Here is a 24332-nt window from a genome sequence, read left to right as displayed (position 1 = left end):
GATTGAATAACATCGGGGAGAGGCTACAACCCTGTCTTACTCCCTTCCCAACCACTGCTTCCCTTTCATGTCCCTCGACTCTTATAACTGCCATCTGGTTTCTGTACAAATTGTAATAACAAATTGTAAATGTCGTTATCAGGAGAAAGAAAACTGGTGTTCTACGGATCGGATAGGTTAGAAAATTTGAAAAGGGAAATGGATAGGTTAAAGTTAGATATAGTGGGAATTAGTGAAGTTCGGTGGCAGGAGGAACAAGACTTCTGGTCAGGTGACTACAGGGTTATAAACACAAAGTCAAATAGGGGTAATGCAGGAGTAGGTTTAATAATGAATAGGAAAATAGGAACGCAGTTAAGCTACTACAAACAGCTTAGTGAACGCATTATTGTGGCCAAGATAGATACGAAGCCCACACCTACTACAGTAGTACAAGTTTATATGCCAACTAGCTCTGCAGATGACGAAGAAATTGAAGAAATGTATGATGAAATAAAAGAAATTATTCAGATAGTGAAGGGAGACGAAAATTTAATAGTCATGGGTGACTGGAATTCGAGTGTAGGAAAAGGGAGAGAAGGAAACGTAGTAGGTGAATATGGATTGGGGCTAAGAAATGAAAGAGGAAGCCGCCTGGTAGAATTTTGCACAGAGCACAACTTAATCATAGCTAACACTTGGTTTAAGAATCATGATAGAAGGTTGTATACATGGAAGAACCCTGGAGATACTAAAAGGTATCAGATAGATTATATAATGGTAAGACAGAGATTTAGGAACCAGGTTTTAAATTGTAAGACATTTCCAGGGGCAGATGTGGACTCTGACCACAATCTATTGGTTATGAACTGTAGATTAAAACTGAAGAAACTACAAAAAGGTGGGAATTTAAGGAGATGGGACCTGGATAAACTGAAAGAACCAGAGGTTGTACAGAGTTTCAGGGAGAGCATAAGGGAACAATTGACATGAATGGGGGAAAGAAATACAGTAGAAGAAGAATGGGTAGCTTTGAGGGATGAAGTAGTGAAGGCAGCAGAGGATCAAGTAGGTAAAAAGACGAGGGCTAGTAGAAATCCTTGGGTAACAGAAGAAATATTGAATTTAATTGATGAAAGGAGAAAATATAAAAATGCAGTAAATGAAGCAGGCAAAAAGGAATACAAACGTCTCAAAAATGAGATCGACAGGAAGTGCAAAATGGCTAAGCAGGGATGGCTAGAGCACAAACGTAAGGATGTAGAGGCTTATCTCACTAGGGGTAAGATATATACTGCCTACAGGAAAATTAAAGAGACCTTTGGAGATAAGAGAACCACTTGTATGAACATCAAGAGCTCAGATGGAAACCCAGTTCTAAGCAAAGAAGGGAAAGCAGAAAGGTGGAAGGAGTATATAGAGGGTCTATACAAGGGCGATGTACTTGAGGACAATATTATGGAAATGGAAGAGGATGTAGATGAAGATGAAATGGGAGATACGATACTGCGTGAAGAGTTTGACAGAGCTCTGAAAGACCTGAGTCGAAACAAGGCCCCCAGAGTAGACAACATTCCATTGGAACTACTGACGGCCTTGGGAGAGCCAGTACTGACAAAACTCTACCATCTGGTGAGCAAGATGTATGAAACAGGCGAAATACCCTCAGACTTCAAGAAGAATATAATAATTCCAATCCCAAAGAAAGCAGGTGTTGACAGATGTGAGAATTACCGAACAATCAGTTTAATAAGTCACAGCTGCAAAATACTAACACGAATTCTTTACAGACGAATGGAAAAACTAGTAGAAGCTGACCTCGGGGAAGATCAGTTTGGATTCCGTAGAAGTACTGGAACACGTGAGGCAATACTGACCTTACGACTTATCTTAGAAGAAAGATTAAGGAAATGCAAACCTACGTTTCTAGCATTTGTATACTTAGAGAAAGCTTTTGACAATGTTGACTGGAATACTCTCTTTCAATTTCTAAAGGTGGCAGGGTTAAAATACAGCAGTTGGAGTTGACGGTAAATTGAGTTCGTGGTTCAGAGTAGTTCCAGTGGTAAGACAAGGCTGCAACCTGTCTCCACTGTTGTTCATATTATTTATGGATCATATGTTGAAAACAGTAGACTGGCTGGGTGAGATTAAGATATGTGAACACAAAATAAGCAGTCTTGCATATGCGGATGACTTAGTTGTGATGGCAGATTCGATTGAAAGTTTGCAAAGTAATATTTCAGAGCTAGATCAGAAATGTAAGGACTATGGTATGAAGATTAGCATCTCCAAAACGAAAGTAATGTCAGTGGGAAAGAAATATAAACGGATTGAGTGCCAAATAGGAGGAACAAAGTTAGAACAGGTGGACGGTTTCAAGTACTAGGATGCATATTCTCACAGGATGGCAACATAGTGAAAGAACTAGAAGCGAGGTGTAGCAAAGCTAATGCAATGAGTGCTCAGCTACGATCTAATCTCTTCTGCAAGACGGAAGTCAGTACCAAGACTAAGTTATCTGTGCACCGTTCAATCTTTCGACCAACTTTGTTGTATGGGAGCGAAAGCTGGGTGGATTCAGGTTACCTTATCAACAAGGTTGAGGTTACGGAGATGAAAGTAGCTAGGATGATTGCAGGTACTAGTAGATGGGAACAATGGCAGGAGGGTGTCCACAATGAGGAAATCAAAGAAAAACTGGAAATGAACTCTATAGATGTAGCAGTCAGGGCAAACAGGCTTAGATGGTGGGTACATGTTACACGCATGGGAGAAGCAAGGTTACCCAAGAGACTCATAGGTTCAGCAGTAGAGGGTAGGAGGAGTCGGGGCAGACCAAGGAGAAGGTACCTGGATTCGGTTAAGAATGATTTTGAAGTAATAGGTTTAACATCAGAAGAGGCACCAATGTTAGCACTGAATAGGGGATCATGGAGGAATTTTATGTGGGGGGCTATGCTCCAGACTGAACGCTGAAAGGCATAATCAGTCTTAAATGATGATTATGATGATGATGATGATGTTTCTTTACGAAAAACATTAAAAATATTTTATTTTCTTCTACTGTAACCGTCAAGTCAAGAAAGTTTAATTGGCGGGCCTAGTTCTCGAGTTCGATGGTGAAGGATATTTTCTTATAAAGTTCATTAAAGAGATTGAAAATACGGTCAATGCCATTAACAAGTGTGGTGTCACCGCCAGATATCACACTTGCTAGGTGGTAGCCTTTAAATCGGCCGCGGTCCGTTAGTATACGTCGGACCCGCGTGTCGCCACTATCAGTGATTGCAGACCGAGCGCCGCCACACGGCAGGTCTAGAGAGACTTCCTAGCACTCGCCCCAGTTGTACAACCGACTTTGCTAGCGATGGTTCACTGACAAAATACGCTCTCATTTGCCGAGACGATAGTTAGCATAGCCTTCAGATACGTCATTTGCTACGACCTAGCAAGGCGCCATTATCAGTTGCTATTGATCTTGTAATTCATGTACCGTCAGACTGACGTTCACCATTAATGGATTAAAGTTAAGTATTCCACCAGCTACGTTCGTTTTTCTAAAGTCTAATTTCCCTGTCGTGTTCCAGACCTCACGCCAGCCTGCGTGAGCTAAAACGCGTGCCTTTCGGCTTCCTCTAGTATTCCTGGGTTGGCTCTCCTGCCAATCCACAACAACAAGTCCTTTGAAGATGACTAAAATATACCAGCTTACGGATTTCCCATAGCGAGACTGTGGGATTACTGATTGCAGTTGTTCGTTAAATTCAAAATGGTATTTGACTACGACTGTGATTAGATCCATGAAGTCAGTGATTTGTTCATCTGAAAGTTCTTTTTTGAAATGACGTAAATTTTTTTCTACGATCCTAAGCGTTTCTTGTACAGGAACGTTAGTATAAAGATTTTTATCTCTAGTGAAAACAACGTGGTGTCTGAACTGCATTCTGAATCTTTTATTTTATGGGCTAAGGCGTGACTATTGGGGATGGAATAATTGTTCTGGAAGAAGAAGAATTCTTTCAGAGTTTCATGCTGAAATTTGGCTACATCAAGGTAAGCGCTATTCATAGTATTAGAAATCGGCAGTATCGGATGGTTAGGTTTGTGTATTTTGAATTGAGACCGAAATTTGGGGGGTGACGGTTCATGTTGATAAGCATTTTCTTCTGAAAAGGTTTGATTAAAAATTTTGCGTCATTGATAGGTGACTGACTTCTTTTTGTAATTCCGGAGTCGGATCCTCAAGCAGTTCCAAAATATTATTTTCTTTAAAAAAATCTAAGGTTTTAGAAATATATTCAGAACTTTAGGCAAAAACTAAAGAGCAATCTTTTTCAGACTTGGTTATTAAAGTATCAGTTTCTTTAAGTTTATTATTAATGGATTTAACCAACTTCCTATCGTTATGCATAACATTATGAAGAGAGGCTGTGTTTTTACTGAGGATGTTAGCTACATCAAAGGTAATTCTAGTTTGACATGAATTATCTATTTTTTTTTTTTTTACAATCAAGACCAATTTTTAGGTCGACAAGCATTTTTTCTGTTACATTTACTGTCTGTCAAGTTGGGCATGACATTATACTTTAGACCTTTTCCAAGCAAGACATCATCTACATCATACACCGCAAGCCACATAATGGTGTGTGGCGGAGGGCACTTTAGGTACCACTATCTGATCCCTCCAGCCCTATTCCACTCACGAGTAGTGCGTGGGGAGAATGATTGTCGGTAAGCCTCTGTACTGGCTCTAATTTCTCGAATTTTCTCCTCGTGGTCAATAGGCGAGATGTATGTGGGAGGGCGGGGGGAAGTAATATGTTGTCTGACTCCTTCCAAAAAGTGCTGTCGCGAAATTTCAATAGCAAATCTCTCCGTGATGTACAAGGTCTATCTTGTAACGTCTGCCAGTGGAGTTTGTGTAGAGTCCCCGTAACGCTCTCTTGCCAGATAAACGATCCCGTGACGAAACGCGCCGCTCTTCGTTGGATCTTCTCGATCTCCTCTACCAGTCCTACCTGACAGGGATCCTAGATAGATGCACAATACTAAGAAACGGGCGAACAAACTCGTTATAAGCCACTTCTTTCGTGGACGATTTACGTATCCTTAAGATTCTTCTGATGAATCTGAGTCTTGTGTCCGCGTTTCCCGCTATCTGTTTTATATGCCCATTCCACTTAAGGTTGCTGTGGATAGTTACGCCTAGATATTTTACGGCAGACGCTGTCTCCAGCTGTTTTTCATCAATAGTGTAGCTGTACAGTTTAATGTATAAAATTAATCTTAGTCTTATTTAAAATTCTTTTACAAAATACTTGACTGCTTTCTTGAAAGTACTTTGAGGCCATTTTTCAGCAGGAAATAGACAAAAAAGGTTTCTAAGTTTTTCTTCGTGCTCATGCAATATGACTTGTTTACAAATTTCTAAATGTTCGTTAATCTGTATCCAGAAATAGTCAACGTTAAAATTGTAATTAAGACGAAAAATACACTCCTGGAAATTGAAATAAGAACACCGTGAATTCATTGTCCCAGGAAGGGGAAACTTTATTGACACATTCCTGGGGTCAGATACATCACATGATCACACTGACAGAACCACAGGCACATAGACACAGGCAACAGAGCATGCACAATGTCGGCACTAGTACAGTGTATATCCACCTTTCGCAGCAATGCAGGCTGCTATTCTCCCATGGAGACGATCGTAGAGATGCTGGATGTAGTCCTGTGGAACGGCTTGCCATGCCATTTCCACCTGGCGCCTCAGTTGGACCAGCGTTCGTGCTGGACGTGCAGACTGCGTGAGACGACGCTTCATCCAGTCCCAAACATGCTCAATGGGGGACAGATCCGGAGATCTTGCTGGCCAGGGTAGTTGACTTACACCTTCTAGAGCACGTTGGGTGGCACGGGATACATGCGGACGTGCATTGTCCTGTTGGAACAGCAAGTTCCCTTGCCGGTCTAGGAATGGTAGAACGATGGGTTCGATGACGGTTTGGATGTACCGTGCACTATTCAGTGTTCCCTCGACAATCACCAGTGGTGTACAGCCAGTGTAGGAGATCGCTCCCCACACCATGATGCCGGGTGTTGGCCCTGTGTGCCTCGGTCGTATGCAGTCCTGATTGTGGCGCTCGCCTGCACGGCGCCAAACACGCATACGACCATCATTGGCACCTAGGCAGAAGCGACTCTCATCGCTGAAGACGACACGTCTCCATTCGTCCCTCCATTCACGCCTGTCGCGACACCACTGGAGGCGGGCTGCACGATGTTGGGGCGTGAGCGGAAGACGGCCTAACGGTGTGCGGGACCGTAGCCCAGCTTCATGGAGACGGTTGCGAATGGTCCTCGCCGATACCCCAGGAGCAACAGTGTCCCTAATTTGCTGGGAAGTGGCGGTGCGGTCCCCTACGGCACTGCGTAGGATCCTACGGTCTTGGCGTGCATCCGTGCGTCGCTGCGGTCCGGTCCCAGGTCGACGGTCACGTGCACCTTCCGCCGACCACTGGCGACAACATCGATGTACTGTGGAGACCTCACGCCCCACGTGTTGAGCAATTCGGCGGTACGTCCACCCGGCCTCCCGCATGCCCACTATACGCCCTCGCTCAAAGTCCGTCAAGTGCACATACGGTTCACGTCCACGCTGTCGCGGCATGCTACCAGTGTTAAAGACTGCGATGGAGCTCCGTATGCCACGGCAAACTGGCTGACACTGACGGCGGCGGTGCACAAATGCTGCGCAGCTAGCGCCATTCGACGGCCAACACCGCGGGTCCTGGTGTGTCCGCTGTGCCGTGCGTGTGATCATTGCTTGTACAGCCCTCTCGCAGTGTCCGGAGCAAGTATGGTGGGTCTGACACACCGGTGTCAATGTGTTCTTTTTTCCATTTCCAAGAGTGTATTTATAAGATCTAAATACAGAAAATATGCGTCTTCATTAAGAGCATCTTTTTAAGCATATAGCTTTTTAACATTATCAGAAATGAGATTTTTAACTGTATGTTTGAAGAATTTGGGATCTTTGTTACAATTTGCAAATTAATATAGGCTTTCACATGATTAGGGAAGAGCCCCTTTTTTCACATTGCTTATTAAACTGGATAGCCATACCTGTGCGTAGCACTTTCTTTGTTTTATCTTTATACTTAGAGGCAGCCTTCTATGTATTTTTCTCGAAATGATAGCCTCATTCTCAATGGTCCGCATCTCGAGGTCCCGCGGGCGTTCTCGCTTCCCGAGCACGGGGTCCCGGGTTCGATTTCCGGCGGGTTCAGGGATCTTCACCTGCCTCGAGATGACTGGCTGTTTGTGTTATCCTCATCATTTCATCCTAATTCATGAAAATGGCAGATCGGACTGAGCAAAGGTTGGGAATTTGTACGGGTTCTGATAACGGCTCAATTGAGCGCCCCGCAAACCAATCATCACCATCATTCTCAATAAACAACTACAATTACGAAATAAAAACTTCTTGAACGGTATAAAGCCGTTACTTCATGTTTGATTTCGGGTTTCCTCGAGTAATTACCGAAATGTTTTTTCTATCTAACTCGACTCATAATTCTCGTTTATTAAATGGTTTATATTTGCTGAATTTCATGTTACATTGTTTTTCTACAGGCAGTGTCATTCAGCCCTTTTTGTATTTTCTATAATGGTGTTTTCATCCTTTAAACTTTACTTTTAAACTCTGGTGTAGACGCAATGTTATCTTGTCTGCTACTGTCAAACAAAATATTGTCTTTTACGTCCTGACTGAGTAATGTTCATCATAATACTCGTCTGTCTTTATTTGAATGTTAAGTAGCCAATTTGTACTTGCGGCTACTAGATGGCACTCTTGGTGCAATGTTCACCTGCCTGCGTTGTTAACACGGGCGCCTCAGCCTGATGCTACCTGTAACTCGACGTATGCGAGCAGCCCGTAGTGGCTTGCTTTCCACGCATTCTACTTTAAAAATTTTGTGACTAAAGCTTTATCGCTTGATATTTATTTTACACGTGACATTTAAGTACTGTTACTTTCTTGTGCTATTAGTCAGTACTTACATTTTTGTACAAAAGATTTCCCCGTAATTTTGTACTTATGTTATAGGCCAATTTGAATGTAATTTCAATGAAGGCACTCATAGAAGTGTCTAAACTAGGTCAAAAGACTTAATCTTAGCGACCGAGGGCTGTAATTGCTTTAAGTTTAATTTGTAAATGGTAGCTAACGACGCAGCCATGTTTTTATTTTGAATTGTTTCTTTTTGTGTGCATTTAAAGAAGACATCGTGTAACTAAAGGAACGTATATGGGTGAATCTCCATGTCACTCAGGTGCTACGACTATAGTTTATTCAGCAATAGCTGACGACGGTAGAAGTTTTCTGCATTGCCGTAACTGCACCATGAAGTGGACTATGCCTACAGTACAGACGATCCGTTTTGCGTCCGCACGCCAGATTTCAATGCTTGACTTGCTGTCCAGGGGAAAATAAACATTAATGGTTTGCTTGTGCCACACTTGCTTGGAACCACTAACCAATCTAAGAATTTTTTTCTTGAGTAATCAGTTTTCTGACTGGATTGATGTGGCCCACCACGAATTCCTCTCCTGTGCCAACCTCTCCACCTCAGAGTAGCACTCGCAACCTATGTTCTCAGTTATTTGCTGGATGTATTCCAATCTGTCTTTCTCTACAGTTTTGCACTCTAAAGCTCTCTAATACCATGGAAGACATTCCCCGATGTCTTAAGAGATGTCCTATCATGTTGTCCCTTCGCCTGGTCAATGTTTTCCACATATCTCATTCCTCTCCGATTCTGTGCAGAACCTCCTCATTCCTTAGCTCATCAGTCCACCTAATTTTCAACAATCGTCTGTAGTACCACATCTCAAATCGCTTCCTGAAGTTAAGGCCTATGTTTGCTGCTAGTAGACTTCTCTTTGCCGGTACTAGTCTGCTTTTGATGTCCTTCCTACTCCGTCCGTCATGGGTTGTTTTGCTGCCTAGGTAGCAGAATTCCTTAACTTCATTTACTTCGTGACCATCAATCCTGTCCTTATTTCTGATACTTCTCATTACTTTCGTCTTTCTTCGATTTACTCTCAGTCCGCATCCTGAAGTCATTGGGCTGTTCATTCCATTCAGCACATCACGTAATTGTTCTTCAATTTCATTGAGGACACTCATGTCATTAGCAAAGTTTCCCATTGATATTCTTTCACATTGAATTTTAATTCCACTCCCGAAGCTTTCTTTTATTTCTGTCATTGCTTCTTCGATGTGCAGATTGAACAGTAAGGGCGAAAGACTACATCACTGTCTTATAACCTTTTTAATCCGAGCACTTCGAACTTGGTCTTCCATTATCTTTATTCCTTCTTGGCTCTTTTACGTATTGTATATTACCAGTCTCTCCCTGTAGCTTACCCCTATTTTTCTCAGAATTTCTAACATTTTGCACCATTTTACACTGTGTCTTTTTCCAGTTAGAGAAATCCTATGAACGTGTCTTGATTTTCCTTTAGTCTTTCTTCCATTATCAATATCTGTCTGACCATGATGCAATCTAACTGGAATCTCCTCATATCTCTCGGGCTTTTCCAAGTATACCGTCTCCTCTTGTGAGCCTTGAATAGAGTATTCGCTGTTAGTAGCTGAAATTTATTGCAGAACTCAATCAGTCTTTCTCCTCTCTCATTCCTATTACCAAGCGCATATTCTCCCTTAATCCTTTCTTCTACTCCCTCCCTACAACCGCAGTCCAGTCCCCCATGACTATTAGATTTTTATCTCTCTTTACATACTGAATTACCATTTCAATATGCTCATATACTATTTCTGTCTCTTCAACCTGGGCTTGCGTCTTCGGCATGTAAACCTGAACTATAGTTGCTGGTGTTGGTGTGATGTCGATTCTGATGAGAGCAACCTATCACTGAACTTTCCACAATAACACTCTCTCCGCCCACCTTCCCGTTATACTATTTTCTGCTGCTGTTATTATCCTACACTCATCTGACCAGACATCCTTCTCTTCTTTCCATTTCACTTCAGTGACCCCCACTATATCTATATTGAACATTTGCATTTCACTTTTCAGATTTTATGGCTTCCCAGCCACGTTGAAACTTCTGACAGTCCACGCTCCGATTCATAGAACGTTATCCTTTCGTTGGTTATTCACTCTTTTTGTCATGGCCACCCCCCTTAGCAGTCCCTCCGCCTCCCCACCCCCCCTCCAACCTCCCGGTATCGGAATGAGAGACTATTCCGGAATCTTTTGCCATTGGAGCGATTATCATTACAAACTACATGTCCTGTGGATACACATTATATGTCTTTAATGCCCACTGCCTTCTACATCCTCATGTAGCTGATCTATGCTGATTCTTCCGCGTTTAGTGGCAGTTTCCCACCCCAAGGGCAAGAGAGTGCCATGAACCTCATTCCACTCCTTCATGCTCTTTGACAAGGCAGTTGGCAGAAGGTGGGTGACGTCTCATGCCGGAAGTCTCTGGTTGCCAGTGCTGACTGAGGACGTTCTGATAATCAAAGACGATACCGCTAGAGCCCTACAGAATCCGAATTTGCAATACCAATAAGCAAGACTTAAGGTTAGAGAGAGTGGGAAAGAGGAGGTGGACAGAGGTGTGAGAGGAAATGGACATAGACAATGGGAATGAGAAGATAGAATGCGAGAGAGGTGGCAGTAGGAGATGGAGATAGAGGGGCGGGGGAGAGGAGATGGACAGACAAAGGGGGAAGGAATGATGGAGACAGAGATTGAGCAGAGGAGAAGATAGAGAGAGGGTGCGACATGACGGACAGAGAGAGAGAGAGGGGGGGGGGGGGGGGAAGGAGGAGGAGATGGACAGAGAGAGGGTGAAGGAGGAGAAGATTGACAAAGACAGAAGAGAGGAGAAGATTAGGACGTATATTCAATTCCCATACGAATTAGAGAAGTATGCTATCTCCTTTCTTTCCTTTCCATTTAAGCAGGCTGTAGAAGGTGTGAAAAACGCAAATGAGCAATTACTTGACAGCTACGAAAGGGTTTCTAAATCAGAGAATAACGAAGTTATAATTGTGGCCCTTCAGGAGTATCCCAATTTGGGCTACACGATAAAGTGATAATCTCAGATGTTTAAGTATATTATTACATAATTTTTCTGTTGTAACGCCAATACTAATTCCTTCGCTGGCTTCGCAAGGGGAAGAAACAACCTGAGTCATACAATTTGGTGCATACTGTTTACGTTCCATTCTGAGTATATAGGAGGAGGAACACAGCCGTGGATTCACCTTGCGTTTCGTACTTACCTCCTGTATGCCATGCTCGAAAGTGCGCGTCAGGTCTGCAACGAAGGAGAGGGCTGCCGTTGTCAGCAAGATCCGGTGAGCTTCTTCCGCGCCTGGTGGCACAGCTTCCACCTCTACATTCCAGAGAGTCTTCGCACTGGCGTTGTTCTGTAGACAAATAGAAGCAATGAGATATATGCCTTGCATCAGATCAAGCTTATATATACTTCTTCCTGATTTCAAGAGCACTTCGCAGACCACATTATGCGCCAGCATTATTTGTTCTGCTGGTGTAGAAAACACGAATATTACCAAGGCGTTTATGTTATTCTGTAACTCGATATCAGCCCAAATTTCGCTAATTTCACCATCGAGGATATTACGCGACGTAAGATGGATGTCGTAATTTATCTCAATTTCTCCTTGAAAATAAGCACTACGCTTTGGAGAACACCGTTTCCTTCTCAATCTGTACAATGTGATTACGTTACCATTACGTTCTGGAGGTAGTTGAAGGTTTATGTACCACTCGCGCTCTGCCAAAGTGATGTGCAAGTGTTGCACAAAAATATGGAAACAACAAAAATACAACACATTATTACGCCTAATACGGTGTAGGAAACCCTTTGGCATTCAAAACAGGTTCCAGTCGTCTCGGAGTGGATCAATATAGATCCTGTAATGCTTTCAGGGGAATCTGTAGCATGCTTCCCGCAAAATAGTGACCATTTCAGATAACGACGATGAGGGGGATAGCGATCACGCAAAACTTCTCTCCAAAGCAGACCAGAAAGGACCAATAATATTGAGGTATGGTGACTGTCGTTGCCAGTGCAGATGCGACAATTCATCCTCGTGCTCACAGGAAACCAGTCCTGGTCGATGTGAGCTGTGTGGAAAGTGGCGCCGTCGTCTTTGAATACAGTATCACCACTGGGGACACGTGTTGTGCCATGGGATGGACTTCATCAGCCGAGATGATAACATAATTCTTGGCAGTAACCCGATCTTAATATAATCATTCCAATCCCAAAGAAAGCAGGTGTTGACAGATGTGAAAATTACCGAACTATCAGTTTAATAAGTCACAGCTGCAAAATACTAACAAGAATTCTTTACAGACGAATGGAAAAACTAGTAGAAGCCAACCTCGGGGAAGATCAGTTTGGATTCCGTAGAAACACTGGAACACGTGAGGCAATACTGCCCTTACGACTTATCTTAGAAGAAAGATTAAGGAAAGGCAAACCTACGTTTCTACCATTTGTAGACTTAGAGAACGCTTTTGACAATGTTGACTGGAATACTCTCTTTCAAATTCTGAAGGTGGCAGGGGTAAAATTCAGGGAGCGAAAGGCTATTTACAATTTGTACAGGAACCAGATGGCAGTTATAAGAGTCGAGGGACATGAAAGGGAAGCAGTGGTTGGGAAGGGAGTAAGACAGGGTTGTAGCCTCTCCCCGATGTTATTCAATCTGTATATTGAGCAAGCAGTAAAGGAAACAAAAGAAAAATTCGGAGTAGGTATTAAAATCCATGGAGAAGAAATAAAAACTTTGAGGTTCGCCGATGACATTGTAATTCTGTCAGAGACAGCAAAGGACTTGGAAGAGCAGTTGAATGGAATGGACAGTGTCTTGAAAGGAGGATATAAGATGAACATCAACAAAAGCAAAACGAGGATAATGGAATGTAGTCGAATTAAATCGGGTGATGCTGAGGGAATTAGATTAGGAAATGAGACACTTAAAGTAGTAAAGGAGTTTTGCTATTTGGGGAGCAAAATAACTGATGATGGTCGAAGTAGAGAGGATATAAAATGTAGACTGGCAATGGCAAGGAAAACTTTTCTGAAGAAGAGACATTTGTTAACATCGAGTATAGATTTAAGTGTCATGGAGTGTAGCCATGTATGGAAGTGAAACATGGACGATAAATAGTTTGGACAAGAAGAGAATAGAAGCATTCGAAATGTGGTGCTACAGAAGAATGCTGAAGATTAGATGGGTAGATCACATAACTAATGAGGAGGTACAGAATAGGATTGGGGAGAAGAGGAGTTTGTGGCACAACTTGACCAGAAGAAGGGATCGGTTGGTAGGACATGTTCTGAGGCATCAAGGGATCACCAATTTAGTACTGGAGGGCAGCGTGGAGGGTAAAAATCGTAGAGGGAGACCAAGAGATGAATACACTAAGCAGATTCAGAAGGATGTAGATTGCAGTAGGTACTGGGAGATGAAGAAGCTTGCACAGGATAAGCATGGAGAACTGCATCAAACCAATCTCAGGACTGAAGACCACAACAAAAACAACCCGATCTTGCAGTGTAACTATGGGGTCCATGGAATATCACGATATGACTGCCCAAATTGTCACCGAACTCCCGACATACTTCAGTCTAGTGACGCAAATTACACTCCTGGAAATGGAAAAAAGAACACATTGACACCGGTGTGTCAGACCCACCATACTTGCTCCGGACACTGCGAGAGGGCTGTACAAGCAATGATCACACGCACGGCACAGCGGACACACCAGGAACCGCGGTGTTGGCCGTCGAATGGCGCTAGCTGCGCAGCATTTGTACACCGCCGCCGTCAGTGTCAGCCAGTTTGCCGTGGCATACGGAGCTCCATCGCAGTCTTTAACACTGGTAGCATGCCGCGACAGCGTGGACGTGAACCGTATGTGCACTTGACGGACTTTGAGCGAGGGCGTATAGTGGGCATGCGGGAGGCCGGGTGGACGTACCGCCGAATTGTTCAACACGTGGGGCGTGAGGTCTCCACAGTACATCGATGTTGTCGCCAGTGGTCGGCGGAAGGTGCACGTGCCCGTCGACCTGGGACCGGACCGCAGCGACGCACGGATGCACGCCAAGACCGTAGGATCCTACGCAGTGCCGTAGGGGACCGCACCGCCACTTCCCAGCAAATTAGGGACACTGTTGCTCCTGGGGTATCGGCGAGGACCATTCGCAACCGTCTCCATGAAGCTGGGCTACGGTCCCGCACACCGTTAGGCCGTCTTCCGCTCACGCCCCAACATCGTGCAGCCCGCCTCCAGTGGTGTCGCGACAGGCGTGAATGGAGGGACGAATGGAGACGTGTCGTCTTCAGCGATGAGAGTCGCTTCTGCCTTGGTGCCAATGATGGTCGTATGCGTGTTTGGCGCCGTGCAGGTGAGCGCCACAATCAGGACTGCATACGACCGAGGCACACAGGGCCAACACCCGGCATCATGGTGTGGGGAGCGATCTCCTACACTGGCCGTACACCACTGGTGATCGTCGAGGGGACACTGAATAGTGCACGGTACATCCAAACCGTCATCGAACCCATCGTTCTACCATTCCTAGACCGGCAAGGGAACTTGCTGTTCCAACAGGACAATGCACGTCCGCATGTATCCCGTGCCACCCAACGTGCTCTAGAAGGTGTAAGTCAACTACCCTGGCCAGCAAGATCTCCGGATCTGTCCCCCATTGAGCATGTTTGGGACTGGATGAAGCGTCGTCTCACGCGGTCTGCACGTCCAGCACGAACGCTGGTCCAACTGAGGCGCCAGGTGGAAATGGCATGGCAAGCCGTTCCACAGGACTACATTCAGCATCTCTACGATCGTCTCCATGGGAGAATAGCAGCCTGCATTGCTGCGAAAGGTGGATATACACTGTACTAGTGCCGACATTGTGCATGCTCTGTTGCCTGTGTCTATGTGCCTGTGGTTCTGTCAGTGTGATCATGTGATGTATGCCGGCCGCGGTGGTCTCGCGGTTCTAGGCGCGCAGTCCGGAACCGCGCGACTGCTACGGTCGCAGGTTCGAATCCTGCCTCGGGCATGGATGTGTGTGATGTCCTTAGGTTAGTTAGGTTTAAGTAGTTCTAAGTTCTAGGGGACTAATGACCACAGCAGTTGAGTCCCATAGTGCTCAGAGCCAGCCATGTGATGTATCTGACCCCAGGAATGTGTCAATAAAGTTTCCCCTTCCTGGGACAATGAATTCACGGTGTTCTTATTTCAATTTCCAGGAGTGTAGATCGGAAGTTGGAAACAGTGTGAAACAGGATTCATCCGACCTAATGACTTTCATCCATCGCTCCATCGTTGAGGTTTTATGGCCATAGCACCAGGTTTTCCTGTTGCGGGCATTTCAGCCACTGTTGAGTGGTTTTGGAAATCCAGGTCTCCCTACAGCCCCTGTTTATGGGCCTCACCTCATGTTGTTTCGGTACTGACAGAATTGGCGAATGCGACATTCAGTTCTGCAGTGACTTTTGCAGCTGTTGTTCTCTTATGTTGTCTTCTTATTCTATTTAAACGAACGTCTGTTACCATCACTAAACACGCACTGTCGTCCGCGTTGTGACTTAGCAGCTGATATTCTTCCGCTTTCCCTGTACACTTCGGGTCCCTTGTTTACAGATCCAACCACCATAAGAGCACCAACAATTTTCCCACGTTAGAGTTCACTTAGCTCCGACATAATGCACTCACAACTACACAGAACACTGTCCTCACCAGGGCTGACATCTAGAATTTATTGAGGACATTACACAGGCGCCGTTCGTGGTCAAATACAACAGCTCAATCTGCAGCCTTGGTTGGCATCTCAATTTATGTTCAACCACGCATTTTTTGCGATGTTTCCGTGTTTTTGTCCAACCCTTGTACGACTGCTGAGTCTAAGCTGAATTAAAATAATGAAGTTAAAAAATCAATTAAAGAAAAACGCTTCTAACAGTCCCAGTGTTACCAGCGAAAGATGAATTGTAAAGAAAAAGAGATCCCTGTGTGAAGCATCTACCATATAACAAACGAGAGATATTTATATTTTGGATGGCGTAGCTGTGCTCACGTAATGGGTATGAGTTATTCGCAAGCCGCATTCTGTTTAAATATCGAAGTCTTTCGGAATTTCTGAGCTCCAATACCACGAAGGATAGCAAGTAACAAAAATTTACTTATTCTGCATGTTCAATAAGTAGAAAGAATGTATAATTAAATTTTCAGTGCATTTTCGGGTGTACAGCGTACGAAATTTAGTACACAGAGCTGCCAACTCAGACAGCAACAACGTTTCTAGCTCGGCTGGGCATCGGGTCGAACTGAGCTTAGTTGACAGATACTGGCTCGTCTAGAATCTCTGCTGTGCCACCTGTTAAAAGCCCTCGAGAGAATTGTGCTGAATAGAATATCCAAACCTGTAGACGAGTTCCTAAGGCCTGAACAAGCCGGTTTTAGGCTTTGCACTGGGCAAATTTTGGATTTAACCCAGTACACTGAAGATGGATATGAAAGAATGCAGGTGACCGATGTTCCTTTGATCCGAGCGTAGCGTATGACACTTAACTACAGGAGACTGATATATAAGGTTTACCAGATGACTAAAGATTTTGGATTTTTGCGATTTATGCAGTGTGTACTGCAGAATAGGCGCTTCTACGCTGAAGAGCCAAAGAAACTGGTTCACCTACCTAATATACTGCATGGCCCCGCGAGCATGCAGAAGTGCCGCAACACGACATGGTATGAACTCGACTAAAGTCTGAAGTAGTGCTGGAGGGATTTGACACCATGAATCCTGCAGGGCTGTCCTAAATCCATAAGAGTACGAAGGGGTGCAGATCTCTTCTGAACAACACGTTGTAAGGCGTTCCAGATATGCTCAATAATTTTCATGCCTGGGGAATTTGGTGGCCAGCAGAAGTGTTTAAACCCAGAAAAATATTCCTGGAGCCAATCTGTAGCAATTCTGGACGTGTGGGGTGTCGCATTGTCCTGCTGGAATTGCCGAAGTCCGTCGGAATGCACGGTGGTCATGAATGGATGTAGGTGATTAGACAGGAAGCTTACGTACGTGTCGGAGTCGTATATAGACGTATCAGGGGTCCCTTATCACTCCATCTGTCCATGCCCCACACCATTACAGAGCCTCCAGCAGCTTCAACAGTCCCCTGCTGACATGCAGGGTCCATGGATTCATGAGTTTTCCTTCATACCCGTACACGTCCATCCACTCGATACAATTTGAAACGAGTCCGCAGCTCGTGGTATAGTGGTGCGGGGGGCTGCCTCTAGATTCCGGGATACCGAATTCGATTCCCGGCCGTGTTGGGGATTTCATCTTCCTGGGAACTGGATGTTTGTGTTGTCCTCATCATTTTATCATCATCATCATCATCCGTGACAGCGGCTAGACTGGATTGTGCAAAACTTGGACTGTATAAAAATTGGGAATTTGTATTGGCGCGGATGACCGCGCAGTTGAGCGCCCACAAACCAAACATCATCACAATTTGAAACGAGACTCATCCGACCAGGCAACATGTTTCCAGTCATCAACAGTCTAATGTTGCTGTTGACGGGGCCAGTCGAGGCATAAAACTTTGTGTCGTGCAGTCTTCAAGAGCACACAAGTGGGCCTTCGGCTCCGAAGGCCCATATCGTTGTTCAATGTATATTGCTGTTAAATATATACACCTATGACCAGCCAGTGCATCCCGATAGTAGGCAGTTTGTATATGCTGATGATACGGCCTTGGCTGTCCAAGTGAGCACCTTCGAGGAAGCGGAGAATAAGTTAACTTGCAGTCTTGAAATGCTAGGATTGCTGTCACCAGAACCACCTGAAACCAAATTCATCAAAGACGGAAGTTTGCGGTTTCCACCTGAGGAGTAAGGAAGTCAAAAGAAAACTCTGTGAATTGAAAAGGGCAACAGCTGGAACACTGCTACACACTCAAATATTTTGACGTGGGGTTGGACAGAACTCTATTATTTAAACTGAACTGTTTGGACACTAAGCCACAAGGTCAGTGCTAAGAAGAATATAATTCGTAATCTGATCAACGCAAATTAGGGTAAAAATTATTCCGTTCCCGTTACTGTTTCTCCCATTTTTCATTTCATATGACATCATGGCGGATGGGTTACATATCCAACTATTTTTACACAATTTGGTGATGACGCAAAAGGGAAAAACGCGACGTTTACACTAAACAATTTTGCAACCAAGACTGTTTTTATTATGAAATGATACATACTGAGGTGTTGACACACAAGTGCTTCGAACAACAGCCATTGCACTCAATTTGTCGGCAGCTGAACATACCACGCCTGTGTGGAAGAATTAGACCCTCGTGATGCATATCGATGTGCCCTTAAATGAATCATCCCGCTTCGTATCAGAATGTTTGAGGCCCGTGGCAACAGAGATGATCTACTCTCTCATAAGGATAAGGGGTAGCTCCCCGTAGCGTACGGCTGAAAGTAGCTGCCGAGTTAGAGGAAGAAACAGATGACAGATTACCGTCACCCTTTACACGGGCACCAACAACAGCCTTGGTGGCTTCGCTCAAGAGAGTTTCCTTTGGATGTCAGAACCAATAAACGTCACCGTCGAATAGAGGAGCCTTCAGCTATGGAAGGAGGCAATACCAAATTCTGTACTGGAGCTGGAGGAAGAACTTGCGGCTGGAAGTAACAAATCCTTCACGACCTGGAAGGCTCTCGACAAGCTGAGGACTAGGATCTCAATTTGGAAGTACAACCTAGCCCGATGGTACTACTTCGATTGGGAACCACTGCGTGACTGTGGGAATGTCCAAATGGACGACCACGTACTGATGTGCTGAAACCTCAGCACAAACTATACCCCGCTAGATTTAGAGCTAGGTAATGATAAGACCATCTGTGCAGCTGATTACTGGACAAAACATATTTCATCTTTAAATTTTATTACATTTGACTTTATTATATTTTAGTGTATAATGTTCTGGACGCGGAAAACAAATAAGCTCAATGTCAGAATTCAGCAGCCATAGTGACTGGTAAATGGTGTTGTTATTCTCTCGGCAACCCTTAAGTTTTCACTGGGCGGCACATCTAAAGGTCATTTGCTGGCCAAGGTGAAAGCCGTCAATCAATCCTGCTCTCATAGAATTTTGGTGCTCTTACCAAGTTTGGCAGGGTATCTTTCTCTGCCTGAATTTGCTCTAATTTTACATGCTCGTACTTTCCGTACCAAGCAGGAAGATCGCGCTGGGAACCTGATTTTGTGTGCCTTTATTCTCACCTTAATTACAATTGACGGTCACTACAATACGCACCTATTACCGTCTGCTCCAAAAATGGATGATCTCGCATTTTTAATGAATGTGGGTGTATTAACAAATGCAGACAGATTCACGTCGAAGCTCTTGGGTTGGCTAGCGTAGTGGGCTGGAATGGTAGCTGAACGTTATTTTCAAAGCCAACTCTAGTCATGATACTGTGGCGCGACAAGCAGTTTGGGGACTTGTTGGTATACTCCCACCAAATTTTGTCGTTCTCCGAATGCGGAGGTGAGGTAGTTGAAGTTTTGGAGAGAACTAACCAGGGAGGTGCTCCATGGTCAAGTAAGTAGTCATTCTGGATGAAAGTTAGCTTCGATTCCGAGTTAGGTTTTTCTGTACCGATAAAATCCGTCGATAGAAGCAGTGCGGAATTCTCGAAGTGACGATTTCAGTATCGTTTTACGTAAACTACGGTTTGTCTGAATTCGGTGTTTGATCGGTCATGAAGCACTTCGTGTAACGTGCACCCAGTTGCCTGTCATGATTCTTTTCACTGTAAGTCAGGTGCTGGCTTTTGGAAAGTGGTGGACTTTGCTTTCGAATCTTTGTGTGTGATAGGGATGAGAAAAGCCGGAAGATTAAAACCATTACCGGTATTTCAGTTATGAGTAACCGCTATTTTCGATATTTATTTGGTCTCGGTTGTAAGAGACGTTTTTATTTTTTACTAATAATCGCGTAAAGAAATCAGAAAATGAATTAGCCATAACAGCAGTGTGCCAAAATTTTTCGTTTTTAAATAAATACTTGTAAGAAATGAGTAATTTTTATTCGTAAAATTTGCATTGCTTTGAAATATTGCGTTATTATGAAAATGGAGAAAATCGATCAGTGTTATTTTAATAACAATGCCAACATAGACGAGCAACAAACACATGGAATAAGAATTGGTACAGTATTGCTGAAAGGATAACGTACCTTTTACCGTTTGACGTGACCTATTAGATGGTACGCATGTACAGGCAGTGTGCAAGATTTGCTCCATCTGATCTACATGGTAGTTTCTTACTGTCGTCATCGGATATCAGTCGCATTACGGAATGGCGCCGTCCCTAGTCTGGAAGTATTTTGTGAAGCTTGGTATCAATGAAGTACAATGCTCCATTAGCTTTACAAGATTAAAAACGGAAGGAGCTACTACAAACTTGCGACATAATATATGTAGAAAACTTAAAACGTAACATTTCATTCATAGTTTACAATAAAAATAGAAGTAGCTGAACTCCTGCCTGTGTCTACACAACATGCATTTATCTGCTTTTAGCTCTTGAAAACCGACAAATTAGCACGAAAAATTGAATTCTTCAGCCCGTTTTCAGTCTTTATCATTGACTGTTCGTAACCTCCAAATAGTGGTGTGATCGCCGATTATAACAAGATTTTTGAGCAGTTTCCAAAATTATCAATCAGAGAATAGTCAACCACATCACTTTTCGAGAAAACTAGCGAATGGGGGACGGACAGTTTCTGTTGTTGTTGTTGTTGTTGTTGTTGTTGTGGTCTTCAGTCCAAAGACTGGTTTGATGCACCGCTCCATGAAACACTATCCCGTGCAAGCCTCTTCATCTCCGGGTAACTATTGTAACCTACATCCCTCTGAATCTGCTTACTGTATTCTCCCTCCAGTACTAAATTGGTGATCCCTTGATGCTTCAAACTGTGTTCTACAACAGATCCCTTCTTTTCGTCAAGTTGTACCATAAATTTTTCTCCCCAATTCTGTTCACTACTTCCTCATTAGTTACGTGATCTACCCATCTATTCTTAAACATTCTTCTATAGCACCACATTTCAAAGGCTACTATTCTCTTTTTGTCTAAACTGTTAAACATCCATATTTCACTTCCATACATGGCTACACTCCATACAAATACTTTCAGAAAGGACTTTCTGACACTTAAATCTAGACTCAATGTTAACAAATTTCTCTTCTTCAGATGCGCTTTTCTCGCCATTGCCAGTCTACATTTTGTATCTTCCCAAATTCGACCATCAGTTATTATGCTTTCCAAATAGCAAAACTCATTTACTACTTTATGTGTCTCATTTCCTTATCTAATTCTCTAGCATCACCTGATTTAATTCGACTACATTCCATTATCCTCGTTTTGCTTTCGTTGATGTTCATCTTATACCCTCCTTTCAAGACACTGTCCATTCCGTTCAACTGCTCTTCCAAGTCCTTTGCTATCTCTGACAGAATTACAATGTCATCGGCGAACCTCAAAGTTTTTATTTTTTCTCCATGGATTTTAATACCTACTACAAATTTTTCTTGTGTTTCCTTTACTGCTTGCTTAATATACAGATTGAATAACATCGGGGATAGACTACAAGAACTGTCTTAAATATGACTCAGTGAATGTTAAGACAAGTGATCTTGAAATAAAACATTTTATGATTAACACTTCTGAGTTCATGAAAAGAACTCTACATCCATCCAAATTCCATTCTTATATCCTCCTTTCAAGATACTGTCCATTCTGTTCAACTGCTCTTCGAAGTCCTTTGCTGTCTCTGACGGAATTACAATCTCATCGCCGGCCGCGGTGGTCTCGCGGTTCTCGGCGCGCAGTCCGGAACCGTGGGACTGCTACGGTCGCAGGTTCGAATCCTGCCTCGGGCATGGATGTGTGTGATGTCCTTAGGTTAGTTAGGTTTAAGTAGTTCTAAGTTCTAGGGGACTGATAACCACAGCAGTTGAGTCCCATAGTGCTCAGAGCCATTTGAACCATTTGAACCATACAATCTCATCGGCGGACCTCAAAGTTTTTATTTCTTATTCCTGGACTGGAATCCTCACTCCAAATTTTTCTTTTGTTTCCTTTACTGCTTGCGCAATATACAGATTGAATAATGTCGGAGATAGGCTACAGCCCTGTCTCACTGCCTTCTGTCACTGCCTCCCCTTCATGCCCTCGGATCTTAAAATTGCCATCTGGTTTCTGTGCAAATTGTGAGTAGCCTTTGGTTCCCTGTATTTTACCCTTACAATCGTCAGAGTTTGAAACGAATATTGCAGTCAACAATCTCAAAAGCTTTCGCTAAGTCTACAAATGCTACAAAAGTAGGTTTGCCTCTCCTTAATTTATCTTCTATGCGAAGTCGTGCGGTCAGCATTCCCTCGCCTGTTCCTACATTTCTCCGTAATCCAAACTGATCTTTCCCGATGTCGGCTTCTACCAGTCTTTCCATTCTTCTTTAAAGGATTCGTGTTAGTATTTTGCAGCCGTGACTTATTACACTGATAATTTGGCAATTTTCACCATTGTCAGCACCTGCTTTCTTTGGGATTGGAATCATTATATTGTTCTTGAAGTCTGAGGCTATTTGCCTGTCTCATACATCTTACTCACCAAACGGAAGAGTTTTGTCACGGCTGGCTCTGCTAAGGCTATCAGTAGCTCTAATGTGTAAAAGATGGTGGGCAGGTTTTTCTGACTCACATCTGCATTCTTAATAAAAATAATTTAAAAAAGCTTATAAATGTTCAGCATGTAGCCACATTTTAAAATTAATTTTTGACGTGAATGTAAAATGACTCGTTCCACATCCTTACGATGTATCGTGCAAATGATCCATGGAGCCGGACGTAATGGCGTGCGGTTCTAGGTGCTACAGTCTGGAACCGCACAACCGCTACGGTCGCAGGTTCGAATCCTGGCTCGGGCATGGATGTGTGTGATGTCCTTAGGTTAGTAAGTTAGTAGTTCTAAGTTCTAGGGGACTTATGACCTCCGAAGTCCCATAGTGCTCAGTCATTTAAACCATTTGATCCATGGAGCACGAAAATATGTTACTAACTACCGGTACTCCATGTGATATGAGCTATTTCAAATTGATAATAGCAATTTGTTGCAAACAGTATTACAATACGCTACTTACATTGCAGTTCAGTTAAAATTGTATGTTATGTCACTGATACTCAAGAAATTCATCTCTCACTGGAAAGATCCTATGTAGTATAATGTCAACAAGTAAATTGTGGAACCTTATTCAACAGATATAATACATGCAATACATGATAGCTTTAGTAGAAACCTTTAACTCAATGATAACTGTGGAACTTAGTTTTTAGGCACAAGAAATGTACAAATGCAGAAAGCTGAGCTCCCAACTATCGACATGTGGAGTGAAAAAGTGTGATCATAATAATAAATGGATGGAATTCTAATAGAGAAATAAAATAAGGACTAGTGGTTGTCAGGGGCAAAGGAAAAGGCCAAAATGATATCACAAGTGTAACAGACCAATTTCTAATTTTAGAGAAAGACATACAATAAATGCCACATTATTACATCAAGACCAAAGGAACTAGTGTAATCAATATTTATGGAGCTATTTTGACGTGAAAACATCTATTGTCATCGGTTGAACTTTATCCTGTGGTGAAACACCGTAAGTTTTGAAACGCTAATACCTACGAGACTAATAATGCATAGCCAGTGGTTGAGCCCACAAACAGGTCGATCATATCGGTCTGTATTCGTCGTGCAGTATTTCACCTTTCAGTGACGTCATCGTACCAGTGTAGGAGCACGCGTGTGACTGTTGCGAATTACCTTTGTGAAATGTTAAAAACTGATGTAGCGTGGAAACTCATTTAGCTAGGGACTGTTTCGGGTGTCATTGTGAAAGGCTTATGGAGCTCTGGCTACGATACAAAGCGAGCCAATAATATAAGTGAAAATTCGTATTAAATTGAAAATTACAAAATAATGAAAGACGCAACCTCATACGACTCATAAATATGCCCGAAGCACAAGTCAGAAGAAAACCTGCGTCAAAATAAATACTGAAAGCCTGAAAAGCTGAGTGCTGAATGAATGCGGGAACTACGGCAGCGTCGAAAAGGAAAAGAAGAAGCGGTGTCCCGCTGGAGGTCTGCAGCTCGTGGTCGTGCGGTAGCGTTCTCGCTTCCCAC

The 24332-nt window shown here is 43.4% G+C and overlaps 1 protein-coding gene across 2 annotated transcripts in view; it reads right to left on the bottom strand.

Annotated features, from left to right (window-relative positions):
* LOC126198945 (malate synthase-like) overlaps positions 1-24332 on the bottom strand; it is a 124106-nt gene that overhangs the window by 85463 nt on the left and 14311 nt on the right. For both annotated transcript variants that reach the window (XM_049935588.1, XM_049935589.1), the window contains exon 2: positions 11309-11455. In XM_049935588.1, coding sequence (XP_049791545.1) covers positions 11309-11455 — 147 coding nt within the window. The remainder of the gene's footprint in view (positions 1-11308; positions 11456-24332) is intronic.

The sequence above is a fragment of the Schistocerca nitens genome, chromosome 8 (assembly GCF_023898315.1).
Source record: "Schistocerca nitens isolate TAMUIC-IGC-003100 chromosome 8, iqSchNite1.1, whole genome shotgun sequence".
NCBI lineage: Eukaryota > Metazoa > Arthropoda > Insecta > Orthoptera > Acrididae > Schistocerca > Schistocerca nitens.
Note: the sequence above shows the minus strand (reverse complement) of the source record. Positions and strands in the feature narration are given on the sequence as shown.